The 14,796-nt window shown below is 41.4% G+C and overlaps 1 protein-coding gene across 1 annotated transcript in view; it reads right to left on the bottom strand.

The window, feature by feature from the left end:
- syt7a (synaptotagmin VIIa) overlaps positions 1–14,570 on the bottom strand; it is an 87,427-nt gene extending 72,857 nt beyond the window's left edge. The window contains exon 1 of the mRNA XM_086209173.1: positions 14,329–14,570. Within this exon, the coding sequence (XP_086065299.1) occupies positions 14,329–14,362 (34 nt within the window). The 5' untranslated portion in view covers positions 14,363–14,570. The remainder of the gene's footprint in view (positions 1–14,328) is intronic.
- Between the last annotated feature and the right edge of the window lie 226 nt (positions 14,571–14,796).

Raw genomic sequence — 14,796 nt, 5'->3', positions numbered from 1 at the left:
CCTCCAGCTGCACCGTTTCACGCTGTTGCCAAGGCAAACATAGGATGATAAGCCTGACACCGCAAAAGTTGGATGTCTGTTGGGGAATCAAGAGGAGCCACAAAAACATTGATCCAGATCATTTTCTGGTGATAGAGTAGGAGGGAGAGTGAACAATAATAAGAGTCTCCCAGCTGTTGGTTCATCACAGATTTGATCTGTTTCTATTCACTGCAGGTGCGTCACATACATTATGAATCCAGTGTTCCTCTGAGATGTCCCTGATCAGTCAAATAAATTAGAGTTACTCCTTTATCACTGTTGGAAACACCTCCAAAACTGGGAAAATTGTGCAGGCGAGTGTGCAAATCACATAATTTATTATGCCTGAAATAGAATTCCGCTACTGACCAGTTCGCTCAAATAACTCTGACTAACAATATTAGTCAGAGTTATTCATAGTATTGCTTTAAAACATTAGCCTAAGCCTACACAGGAAGTTGTGCTGTGCTTCCTCAGGCAACAACTGTTTTAGTAACCTGATGCACTGCTTGGAAGAAAATCTGCTTGTAAAAAGACACTTTCAGCTTCACTTTATTTTAGAGAAATACTTGGATTGACTTGGATGAACCATCCACCCATGGCCACCTCAACCCATTAGATTAGATCTGCCAAGAAGTACTTTTTTTTTTCTTTAAAGTACTGATAAAAGTGTACCTTGAGCTCACAAACCCATTTTTCCCACATGCGCTTGCTTCTTTGTAACTCTGGAATGCACAAGGAGCCAGCCACACAGATTGAGCTTGAAGCTAAAGTAGACTGAGGGCTAACAACAGCGAAACTGTCTAAAAAAGGTCGTCTTACAACTCTCAAATAATTCTGTGAATGGGCGCTTAACCGCGCAGACGTTCATGGAAAGTTTTGCTTTTGTTAGCCATCAGTCACCATTATCTTCAACTAACCTGAAGCCTGACCACATGGTTTCTCATGTGATCTCACAAAACTGGCATCCTTCAAAAGTAAGTGTTTTAGAGTGGCAAAAGAAGAATGACTTTCTGGTATTTTTCAACCTCTATATCTCATCCAGGGTTTAGTACTATTTTCACTGTACTGGTACTCAGAACCCGGCACTGACCGATACACACGGTCAGTTACTAGAAGTACTTTCAGGATGCAAAAAAAGGGTATCGGATTTTGGATTAAATTTTGGATTGGAGATCCAGGAACTGAATTTCTTCTGTTTTGTCTGGACTTTTCCAATATCATCTGTCCCTTCTGTCTTGCTAATAACTCCCTGTGCAGCCTGCCCCACCTCCTTCTCCTCCTCTTCTCCACCTTGCTCCCTCCATCTCATTCTCTACATGGAGCTCTATTGAGGCACCAAGAGCACACAAGATGCCAATTGTTAAATGGCCTATTTTATCCAAATGCTTTATACACCTACAGCAGATGTGGAACAAAATAACTGAAAAAAAAATTTTTTCAAGGTACGAAAAAAAAAAAACTGTCAAGGATTGTGGAGAAGGCGCAATGAGGACACACTAATAGTTCCTGTTCCTGAATATTCTGTGACAACATTTTCTGTATGGGTGTGAATACAGCTTGTGTAAACTCCCAAAGACAAACAGTCACTCAGCTGATTCTACTTATGACCTCACACCCTCTCTTCTGTCTGCAGAGCAATATCTTTCTTCTTTATCTACCCTGTCAGTATTTTCTAACTAGTCCTGATGCAATCACCATGTGAGGTCTGCTCTAATGGCTGACAGCAACGCAAGGGCACACAGAGCCCTTGCTGCCATCTCGGGCATTTTAACTTCATGCTGTCTCAAGCTAGCTCCTCAGGACAGACTTGGGTGGCTGATCCAGCAGGTATTGTACTGTAGCTACAGTCATGGAACAGTGAGTGGACTTAATCCTGGAGGAGAGTGTACCTATACAACTGCCTAGATAAGGTGAGGAAAATATCCCCTGCCCTGCTGGCCACCACTGAAGCAAGGTAATAGGGAGATGAGACGGAGAGGAAGGAGTGAGGAAGCAGGAAGGAGGGAGAAGGCAGCCAAGCTAAGGAGATGGCACTCATACAGACCAATCTGTCAGTCTGACTACCTTGCCAGATACAGGGTGGCTCACACAAAACCACACACTTTTTGCTAAATACCAAGGGGCATTGCCGATATACACACAAATTAAAGCTCCAGCATACGCACACATCACACACACTCTAGTAGAACATGCTGTACTGAAATGAACAGCATGGTACAAATTTTTCACTTCTGAAGAAAATACCTGGCAGTTTCTATCCTCCAACATAATCTCCAGCACACTTATGTTGATTTTTTTTTAATTATTCATAAAGTGTCTTGCACATTTCTGGTGCCCAGTTTACAAGAGACTAGAACAGAAGTGGCCAAGATTGAAACTTAACAATGGGTTTTTGGCCAAGGACAAACTCAGTTAAGTTGTTAAAATACAAAGGAGAAATGGTTTTCTTTCTTTTTTTTAATGAATTTTACTTCCAAGAACAATTTTGAGGAATACATTTTATACTTACTGGTGTACATTTGCAATAAAATATATGTACTTTCAATCTATTACATTTGGCTACACACTTTACGCAATTTTTACGAATACATTTTTCATTTTGTGCAAGAATAATAATAACAGCCATGTTTATATTCAACTCAACTGTCTCACTAGACATTCATTGACCACAGGTGAAAGCAAGAGAGAAAGGAGCCTAATAGCCAATCACAGCATTGCAGATGGGTCAGAGGCAACAGGAAGTCAACACTCACCACTGGCAAAATCAACAACCATCTACCTCTGCGGCTGCACATTATCCACTCACATATCTGCATGTCCATCCATATAGCCCATCAAAACAGCTGCAAAAGGAGCAGCCAACTCCAAAACAGCTTTCAGCACTCCGCAGCAACCAAACAGTAGTGAACGCACGTCTCCTGCACTACAGTCAGCCAACCATCCATTCACTGCTCCCTCCACCTCTGTTATACGGATATTTCTCTCTTTTGTTGCCATGTGACTTCTTACTTCGCTGTGGTCATAATTGGATCATCCACTAGATGGCATCAATCACTGGGGGAGCTAAGGCTGGAATATACAATTCTGCTCTACCTACTTCATACATGAAATCCGAGAAAGCATGTGACAGCCAGGTCAATTTTGTTTGACTGTGTCGGAATTGCACCATGATTAGTTCCTTAAAATAAAATTCAGACCAAAAAGAGAGAGAGAGAGAGAGAGTAGGAAGGTTTCAGCAATCCAAGGGTAACTGTGCCCTTGATCCCAATTAAAAATCTTTTTGGTCAGTCTGTCCTCTAGCAACTTAGTAAGGCAACAGCTGAGCTTCAACATTTCCCCTCTGCTTCACAAGACATTGCTCCCATCTCATGTCTCCTTCAGCTGCTCCCTTAGCAGACAATTTGCACCTCTTGGCTCCATTCTAGATGGCATTACTGTTGGGAGCATCCTTATAACCCCACACTCCTGCAGCATAAAATACAATTGAGCCTGTCACTGAATCATAAAGTTTAGTGGTAGTTGAACAGCTAAGGTCAGGACAGAATGACACTCAGTCCATCACTTAAGAGTATGGTAAGCTGATTTCAATGACCTTCATTTAATTCAAGTAAATTATTCATGAAATTTAACAGAGGTGCGCTGCTACTTGGTTACTTTACTTTTTTGTTGTTGTTTTTTTCATTTGGGGTTAAGAATCATTGTTTCAAGACATCCTAGACAGCACAGAGGACATGGACAGACTCTCCATGTCTACTAATACATTAGTGCAACGCTCCTGCCTCCATGGAAACTATTCAGATTGTTTAAAAGCCCATGAGAAACTTAGTCTACTTCTCAACTAAGTAATTACCTACCTGTTTTCTTCAGAGCAGCATGATGATCATTTTGTATATTTAAGTCCTATTTAGGGACACTTCAGACCAAACACTAGCAAGGAGATGTTATTTCAACAGCCAGTCAGCTCATGGCTTCGTCAGTGAGTCAAAATAAAAAGGGCAGACTTTGGGACTGAGGATAAGGTGGATCTGCTTCTCAGTTTACTAGAGGAACAGCCATGTCTGTTTTACACGGTCAATAAAATTTCCTCAACAGGGTCAACAAAAAAACACACCTTTTGTCACACTGCACAGTGGTTGGGTGTTAGTAGTATGACACAGTTTATCCTCAGTCATATTTTAAAACATTACAAATTATCCAGAACCAAAAAGCAAGAAAAAAACAAAAAACAAAACAGCAGTCAAGTATGCAGAGTTGTTGCTATGGAAACGATAAATCCTCTCTTCTAGTTTTAGCTGTGCAAACTGGCAGATTTCAAAAAAGTTTTAACTCGTCTCACTCTGAATCTTTGGTCTACACTGGGGAAAACAGACCATAAAGCAGAACAGAATTATTAGTGTTTCGGGCAGTAAGCCCAGATGGCACAAGTCAAACACTCAGTTTGAGCCCTCAGTCTTGTGGGTGACATCATGCTAGCTATGTCATCTTACAGTCAAAGTTCGTAGCCCTGTCTCTCTCTTTCTCTCTCCACTCATTTCCCTGTCCGTCTCTGATCATGTGATCTAATTGATGTGTTTAAAGATGGCGTCCTTGTAAATCCAGGAGATCTGAAGAGGTGCAGCAGCTCCAAACGTCACCTGTCTACTGTCCAATTAAATGAACATAAGGGAGCTAAAGCGTGTGGGGCTTTGTTCTTTGCTCCCACTCTGTCTCCACACCGTCATGTGACCAATAAAAAAAAGGGGTCATTTGTACACTAGAGGCCAGCTCCATGGGGTCTGTTTAAGATTAGTACAATTACAGTTCATCGCCGGCAAAATGCTTTGAACCCATTATTACAGAAGCTATTACCCCTCATCTGTATAAAATCATAGTGTGGAAAATAATTAATTACGCTTCAGAATGGTAATGATGTCTGTCAAAAGGATCATTTGCCAAGAATTTTCTGGGAGTCTTAAACTGAATGTGATTGTGTGACCACTGGAGGTTTAATGTGAGGATTAGTTATGGTGATTGCTTCTTAGGAGGACAGAATCAGAGGAGGAGAAGATAAAATAAAAATGAAGAAGAAACAAACTGAAAACGGAACATGAATAGTTTCAAAGACACAATGATAGGAAGTTAGCAGTGACCTCAGGGGGACCCCCGGAGGCTGAACTCTTGACCTCCGGCAAACAAGGTCATCATACGCTATCATTGCTCCACAGACCATTGCTCTGGAGAGATAACGTCACAGGATGCCAGAGCCACATCAGATCTTTCACATCAGCACCATGGTGCTCCAAACCACTATGGCAACTGCTCACATACGTAATCTCTCATGGGTGTGTGAGGTGCAAACGAGGCTAATATGTTTGAAGAGGCAGCTGTGAGCTCATTTCCAAGTGTCTTCCTCAATCTCGCACCGAATAAAGATCCACTGCCTAGCACATCCCAAAACATTTGATCCTAAGATGACAAGCCGCTGTAATCGTCTCTGTTTCGCGATCCAAGATCAAAACTAGAGAAGAAAAAGTTAGACACACCTGCAGCTCAACTGGATAATTTTTCACACCACACAATGCTCCTTACAGAGTGCATCGGGGCAACTAGTGACAGTCTCTGTATCGAGGCAGCGGAGATGATCGACTGATGAAGCAACAGAGAATAAAAGACTGAGGCTTGAATGTGAATATAATGAGAAAGATGATACACAACAGCATACAGAGAAACATTCACACAGGCCACCACTGCCTGTGAGTTCCAGTTAAGTCCGACATGCATTGAGCCATCCCTGTCATGAAAACAGGATTGACGGGAATATTAAGTATTAGAGCTGTGTTGTGAATCCATATAACAAGCTCTTTTCATCTCTCGCTTTCTCTCTTTCGCTCCTCTGCCTCATTTCTCCATCCCTCCCCCACAAAGTCCCACATCCCAGACTGAACCAATCCACTGTCACCAACCCTTCATTCTTTACTATATAGGCCTCCCACCCCCAGTTTTTCCTCCATACAAACACACACACATATAGACATGAACACACAGGGCCTCCTCTCCTCTGTATGACCTTGACTGGCTAGCTCTCCAGGGCTTGTTCTTTTGCTTCTCCCTCTCCCTTCATCTCTCTGGCTCTCTCCATCTTTTCACGCTTGCATCCACTCTGTCTCTCATCCTCTTTGCATTCTATCACACTTCTCCGGACGGCTGATGTTAACCTACAAAGTCCCTTTTTTTTCCCCCTTCCTCCCTGAGATACACAGGAGAAAAGGGACAGAAGATGGCAGAAAAGGGAGAAGTGAGGGACCTCCCCCTTCTCGGCAATCCAGTCAGCTGAGAGAGTCCACTATAAAAATAACTCCAGCACTCTCAACCCCTTTATCAACAAGTCTGCTTCACGCATCCTGTCTCATTTCTTATCTGTGGAGCAACATAAAAACAGGACATCTGCCATTAATTAAATATAGAGTCAACTAACATCACAAATATCCAGATATCACATTCTGAAAGTGTGATATTTCTCACTAGGCTTCAGGTTCAAATCGTTTCTCTATGTCTATTCTTTATAAATGCAATTTAATTTCTTTGCAACACAATTTTCTTGATTCCAAGTGTGATTAGACTTTGCTCTAATCAGCTGATACGGCTTCCTTTAAATCCGTGTTTCACTGCAGGTGCTCCAACAAAAGCCTGTAATTGCCTCTATTGCATCATTGTAGCCTGTTCCTCTGACTCCAGCGATCCTTGAGATTTTTCCCAATGGCTTTGCTCGCTACATCCATCTGTGTAATAAATTGGAGGCGTTTAAAATCATTTGACTAGCCATTCAATGCTAAATAAACTTAAGCTGGAGTGACAGAGTGATCCATTAAATGTCAAACAGGCTGATTATGTGCTCTCTATAATCATCCTGCGCCAATTCATGTACCTTCCATATCTAAATGCCTCTGTGTTTGCTGTAAACTACGACATTTATATCCCCCGCATCTGATATTGATACAGCGAATTGACAGGGAGGCAACAGATAAAGGTTTGTGCTTTAAACAAGAGGCTCTCCAGCAGTCTTAGCTTCTACTGCCTGCACCTGGCTCTTGTTTCTATTCATCTACCTCTAAAAGGCATGGACGTTACAAGACTGCCCCAGCAATCACCCAAATAATTTCCCATTCGACATTAGTAAAACAGCCATGAAGTACATCATCAATTTCTACAGGGCGGTCATAACTAAGAGGTTAGGAACTCAGTCTTCTGCTGACACTTCACACCATGTTACAGGCTCCCCACAAAATTACCTCCTTTTTCATTTAATTTCCTCAGTTAAAACCTTTTTTGAGTATACCGAGGATTGTTGTGCGCCACAAATCTAGTGTACCACGAGCTGTCAGACCTAGAGGCATAAAAGGCTGAAAGAGGGCTGTTGCTTGTGTGGTGATGGGGGGAAAGTTTGATCAACGGCATCAAATGAAAAGTTAAGGGATCATATCACCATGAATGGAGCATGGCGTTAGTTCAGGCAGGAGTTGAGCTCAGCTCACTCCTGTATCAGCGGATGATCGGCTGTTCCCATGTATTCAATTGATTCGGCTGATTCTCCTCCAGAAACGTGCTTGGCAAATATCATTCGAGGCATCTTATTTAACCTGCTTCACTCTACTCATAGACTCGTCTCTGAATGCCGTCTTGCAACTCACCTCCGCCCAAACTCCTGCTCTACATGCTGTACCTAACAATCGATGTCACGACAGGCGTCATTGTTGCTGACGCTGGTCTGAGCCCTATAGCGGTCTTTGCTGCGGCTGCTGCTTCGCTCCCTGCCTCTGGCATATATGCACATACTGCCAAATTAAAATTACTGCAATGGCAATTAGGTTTTCTCTTCTTTTTTTTTTACTTAAGTGGTCTTGACTGAATTATATAATATACCCTGAGAGGGATGTGGATGTCTTTGCAAAATTAATGGAAATTCTAAGGAAACGCGGCGACAAGCCTCCAAACAACCAGTCAACCTGCCAGACGAGAAGTCAGAGGATCTCCTAAATCACAGGATTTCAACTGATTGTGACTCAGAGACCATCATTCTGGCTGAGAAGCAACCTGAAGGGTCCTCTGGGGTGTGGAGAAAGAGATTGAGATTTTCTCACCTCTGATTTCTAGACATGACAAATTCCACTGTCTATTCCTGGTAGCTAAAAGCATGTGGTACAACCCAAATCCAAATTATTTGCAGTTAGTTTTCATCTAAACTTGCAAAAAGATTTACATGGGCAAAATCAAGCAGCTGAGTAACAATTATTGTGGGGGCATGTGAAATTAGCTGTGCCCTCTAATATTAAGCACGTGGATAGACTGCATGGGCACGATTTTAATCCTAAAAGCCACCTTTGATTTTCTCAGTTTTATACATTTTCATGAATTTGGTTATTCACAGACAAGCAACTAAATGAAAATTTGTTTTGAAATAAGCCAACAATGTGATTCCCATTGAGAAACTACATAATATGAGGTACAACCTCATTCAATCTCATGTGACCTTGAATATCTGTCATTTGCCATATTATATTAACAATGAGACATTTCAGTTTGGTGAAAGAAAACAAAGAAAGCAAAAGAAAATATCCCAAAATGATCAAATTTATCTTTTTTTATAGTATTACTTCTCTTTTAATCACATCATACCATCTAAAAGTTGCAAGACAATGTTATATTGCAGACGTATCTGCCAAAAGATACAAAAAAATACTGGAGCAACTGTCATAGTGCAGCTCCACATGACAAAAATAAGTCATCTAGATTGGTAGCACTAGCCAGAGGCTTGGACCACATCCAAGACTGGCATCAACCTAAATCAAAAGCGAATCTGATATTGTTACTATATATCATATTCAAGAGGTAGATAGCGCGAGACACCACATTAAATAAATTTGGGGCAATTTATTCCTAATGCACAAATTCCCTCCTCCGACCACAAAAAAGATGGAGACACTAAAAATGTCAACATACAGAAGGAAAACACTTCTTTATATCTGAGTAAACAACAAAAGCTCAAGCACGACACTGATTGCTTCATTGTTTGTTATTAACTGCATTAATCTCGACTGAGTGGGAGACCGGGGAATGCAACAAGACACGAGGGGAGAATGTCCTGAGCTGACAGTGTTCAAGGGGAGAGAGGCCACCCAGCTGTGTCACGGATCCATCAGGGTGAATACATGCAGCATACATTGACTCAGTCAACCAAAGTTTCCCTCTCAATCCTCACCTCCACCTGAGCCCTTCTCCTTCAGTCCAGTCAATCAGATCTATTAAAGTCAGTTCATCAATAGAGGAAGCTGAAATACTCCTCAATTAGCGAGTCAGCTGCTTCAGACGAGCTTTCAGGTGGTGTCCGTCTGAAGCCTACAAAAGTGGTAATTTAAGTAAATAACTGCATTCCGCCAAAAAAGACTTTTCACAACATTGTAGAGATGGTCATCTGGTGTATGAGGTGGTGCTGATGCCACCTGCCTGATGGATTTGTCACACTCACTGGTGATGAGAAACACACACATCACGTGGAAGCCAAGTCAAACCCAATCCACTGATACACAGTTACACGGGTACTTTATAAATCTGGTGAAGTAGAATGTGGTTGTAATTATAGGACACATTAGGAATTGGTGTATTACAAGAGGAAGAGCTGTGTTTGTCATATCAACGTGAGCTCCGGCTAATAATTATTTTCGGTATCTATTCATCTGCCAATCTAAAAACAAACATTTTTTATCTTAAATGAAAGCTGGTCAAACCCTTAACAAACAAGTTGTGACATATTCCTACTTAGAGCCAACAGTCCAAGTTCAACACATACTCAGTTTGCAGTCACTTCAGTTAAAAATCTGCTCTGAAACTAGAAAACAGCATCATCAGGAAGATGGCTAATGGTTAATTCTATTCATAAGAAAAACTGTTTAAGCCTTTCATTGATTCCAGTCTGTCTTGAGTTTGATAGGGTGAAATTAGTGCTAACAATTGTTTAAAATTATCAATGGTCACATTTTATAAACGTGATACATGACAGACTGGTTTCCAGTCTGTTTTCAATTGATTCCCTTATGTTACCAGCACTAAAAAGCTGTAATAACCACAACCTAAAGTTACTTAGGGGGCTACACCAAAAAATATCTGTACTTTCCCCCATGAAAATAAAATCAACATTTTTCTACCAGCATTCTGCAAAGATCCTTGCCTTTTGTTCCTCCATCGCACATACACCTGGAGCCACCAAGTGCTCGCCAGTCAGAGGCAGTGTATGGCCAGGGGCAGGTCTTCTGAGAATTCACCCCCAATAGACCATTTCCTTCTGGTAACAAAAAATAAGGGCCTTGCTGTAGCACTCAATATGTTGCCTAAGTTGCTCAAATATGGATAAATTGTTGAAACATTGCCCTGTGCCCAGGGGAGCAACTGTGAAAACCATTTGCTCCAGAGCTTCTGCTGCTAAATCTGATAGAGCTAGCATAACGTTAGCTGTGCTAGACTAGCAACTGGTAGAGGAATGGAGGTAAAGGGGTACACAGGAGGAGGTGGAATGGTTCAGGGGTTAGAGAATGTAAAAAGCGTTGGGAACCACCTTACTGAAATCTGTTCCTTTCTTGCCTTAAATACTTCATGTTTTAAAATCTCTAGTGTCCATACTCTGAAATCCATCCTATTCTCTCAAGTGTATACCAAAATAAGTAAACATGTAACTGTTTTGGGCCAAAAGCAATGCTGCACCCTGAATATTTATAGCTTTCACCCACATTAAGAGAAGTGTACGTAGGCTGTTAACGGGCTACAATCAAACCCTGCTGAATGTCAACGCAGCTGCATTTTTACATCACTAAGTAGCCTAAATAGTTGTTAAATGTTTGTCAGTGGGTATAAATAACAAACCATTTAGCTGTCAGACTGAGGGGACGACAGCAGGGTGCTACATTATCTCCGGCGTTCATCCCCAGTCTACTTACTTTTTCCTTAAGTTCCGTATTGATCCAAGCCCACAACAAGTCTTATTTCAGATATTTATTTGACACTGGGCAGCACTTTCAGTGATTGTCAGGCTCACATATGATCAACTTGTTTGTCCTCACTACCCCTTTAATCCTCGGAGGCCATAATCAATATGTCCCTGGTGGACCTTTCTCCCTCTCCCTGCCACTCCACCTTGAGACACCAGCTGAATTTAAAGGATACAGCAGTGCGGCGAGGGAAACACCAGCCAGAGAGGAACACCCATTTACCTAAATCAATTAAAGGCATGTCAATCAAGTATTCCTTGCTTCGAAAAAGAAGCCACAAAACATAAGTAGGCAGACTCGTTATAACCTTACTACTTCAATTGCAGTGCATTTAATTCACCCTCCCTGGAAACAGCATTTGAAACTAATAATCTGAGTCTAACAACTTACAGCTGTGAGATCTTATTACTTGAACACTTCTAATTACCACACCTGAATCTCTTAGCTTCTTTTGTGTCAGCTGGCACCTACTGTTGAACCTCTTTCACGGCACATCACTTGAACTGCCAACAACATCAGCAGTCTGCAGCCATGACAGTCATGAAATGTGAGGCTGTACCTGATACAGATGGTGTGTGACCATGTCCACTGCCTTATTTAGCATGTTAGCATACTGATTCACATTAAACACTGCAAAGGTTCATCATTTGTTTTGCAGAGTTTCGGGGGTAAACTTACATATTAGTGATGAAATATCAACATCTTGAAGGCTTCTGATGAAAAGTTGGGAAATCACCAAAACTGTTACTGTTCTGAGGGGCATTTGGTGAAGTTATTGCTACCCCTAGAGCCATTTAGCTCTTATGGCTAACATAAAAATAAACCCAGTCGTGAATAGGCCCTATTCATTAGCCCATTAGCCATTTTTGACATGTCACTGCAGGATAAACACAGGCATAATTAACAACATTAATTATGGCTCTGTTCCATTTAGGAGTGCTGGGCTCTGCAATTGTTCATTGCTGGCTTCCCGGTATATAGAAATGAGCTTAATTAATTTGATCAATTACAGCTGTGTTAACTGATATGACATATCAAAATGGCTGTTGTGAAAAGGGCCTATTACTGATCCTTTAAAAACTTGAAGCTAGCATCAACTAGAACATTTGATCAACAGTGCATTTATTTCAATAATTATGACTTTGAAAAGCTGAAATTAGCCTTAAAAACAAGCGCTTCATTGGGGGGGAAGGTAATATTGAATTCTGATATGTAAAAACTGTTGGCAATCTGTTAACTCTGGGGTTTCCCAAACTTTTTGGGCCCGGACTATGACCCCTACTATCCCAGGGAGTGACTGAAACCATACAAACCCCAATTAAGCTATACAATCCAGTTTAAAGTTTCAAATTTTACTCTCTCCTTCAAGACGAGAGGATAATCAGGACTACATTGATGGAAAGCCTAAGAAGGAATAGGTGTTGTGTCAGGCAAACATAAACTCGCCTTTTTAGCTGTGACAGAGTTGATGTTAGGTTTCAGTAACAAAAGAGACTCAACAAGTTCTTATTTTAACAGTCACCACAGACACATAATATATATATATATATATATATATATATATATATATATATATATATATAAATAAAAAGTGGAATGCAAACAGATTTACCCAACAATGATAAGGTGCCATGAACATGGAGTGAAGTCATTTGTTAAGGGCTTGCATGTGAAGGATGCTCTTTTACATTTAAAGTTGGACATAGTTTTAAAAACAACTTTAACTGTTATTACTTTTTGTATTGAATAACAATTATGTCTAAAACAGGCTATCTAAAAGCCATTTTTCATTCAAAATGTCACCGATGCATGATAAAGTGCTGCACTGGATCTAAAAAAAAAAAAAAAAAAATTTGGGCCAAAATTGCAAACCCAAACATTTGTTTTTAAAGGACAAGGCAAATGTTTGAATGAAGATGTCAAAAAGAGGATCTGAGGCGCTCTGACTGGAGAATAAAACGCTTTCATTGGTGCATGAATATGTTTCAACTCCCAGAGTTTTCATCAGGGCTTGTAGTTTTCATTCTAATTTTATTTCTGGAAAGCATCTCTTGTTTGTGCCTCTCGAACCCCCCTGGGAATCTCATTCTCTGCTTTGGGAAACCCTCTTTTAACGTACTAAGAAGGAAAAAGTAAGTCATTACATTAAAGCAAAATGCTAACATGGGGGGAGGGGGGTGTGACAAGAAGTATCCACTAAAATTACACTGAGACTCACTTCTGCAGAGGTCAATTTTTTTTTAATGACCTTAGTGAAGATGACACACTTTAATCAGGATATCCTGCCTCGAATATTCATCTTTCTTTTATGAGGATTAAAACCTCCTTCAACTCTCATCTTACATCACCTCCTGTAACCGCCCCATCTGATGCTGCTGCTCGCACATCCCCATGCACTATCATGTTGTGTGGTGATGAGCTCACATTATCCCACATCGCAGGGAAATGAACAAAAACGGCTCCTCCCACTCTGCCTTTTGCTCTTTTACACCCTCCTCACCCCTCCTCCTCCTCCTCCTCCCCTCGGCAGCAGCAGGTGTTATTCTCGCGTAACCTGAAGATTTAGATGGTAATTAGCATTACCTCTCTCTCCCCCCCCCCCTTCCTTTTTTTTTTTAACCCCAGAGAGTTATTTATGCTCCATGCTAACAGCAGGGGACACTAGTCGGGAGTGTTTGTGGGATGAGAGGAGAAATCACGCCTTAAAAACACGTGGGAGAGATCACTCTAATGTGCCTCCATTGTACCCTCTTTACCCTCTCGCCGCTGCACGGTTGTCTCCCCCCGCTAGGCAAGCTCAGCACCATTCCGCTTGCATTTGTGTTTTTTGGGGGTTTTTTTTATTTTTGTTTTGTTTTGTTTTTTTGTTTTGTTTTAGCGAGATAATATAAGCTGCAAAACCACCGTGAAGACTACACTTGTGTTTGGTTGCAGAAAGAGGCTTTGACCTTGTTGTCCTTAAGTGTAAAAAAAAAAAAAAAAAAAAACTAACAGCGGCACCACAAAAAAAAAAAAATGTCACGATAAAGTGTCTGTCTACAACAGGTTCGTGGGAAATCAACGCAGGAATACAGGAAATGATAAACGTTCCTATAGAAGGCAATTAACTGCACTGATATTACATAATGACAGCCCACACTTTTCACCAACATCATGCCAGTAAAGCTTGTCAGAAATGTGTGTGCACCCCGTCATTTTTCACGTCACCTCAAAATAGGAAACAGAAAACACCTTGAAAACTGTCGGGATGCTCTTCGCAAAGAGTGTGAATTCTTGCCCAGAATCTTACCTTTGCTATTGTCCTCCTCCCTGTTCAGATACATGGCTGTGAGTTCTAGTTGGAGGCGGAACACGACGGCGGTGTCTCTGGGTTTTAGTACTCCTCTGGCGTGTCAACTCCGCCGATGTGGTTTTGTAGTTGAAGCTGTTTATTGTTTTGTTGCTCCTCAACAGCCTCTCCTCTCCTCCTAGCGGATAGGTAGGCTAACCAGTTGGAGACTCTCACTATCTCCCTCCTCCCCTACCTCCTCCTCTCTCTCTCTCTCGCTCTCTCTCTCTCTCTCTCCTTGCCTCCTTCTCTCTCTCTCTCTCTCTCTCTCTCTCTCCGCTCTCACTGGCTCACACGATGATTAAAAAAAAGGGGGGAGAAGTGACTTTTGCACAAGTCCTCGTCTGTCTGTCCTGCTGCAGTTCTTGTTGATTCGGTCTCAGTTGACATTTTCAGTTATGGTGTTGCATGGCACGAGTTGCATGTTAA

This window comes from Aulostomus chinensis, chromosome 7 (genome assembly GCF_037954235.1).
Source record: "Aulostomus chinensis isolate RoL2024-O1b breed Wild chromosome 7, RoL_Achi_v1.0, whole genome shotgun sequence".
NCBI lineage: Eukaryota > Metazoa > Chordata > Actinopteri > Syngnathiformes > Aulostomidae > Aulostomus > Aulostomus chinensis.
Note: the sequence above shows the minus strand (reverse complement) of the source record. Positions and strands in the feature narration are given on the sequence as shown.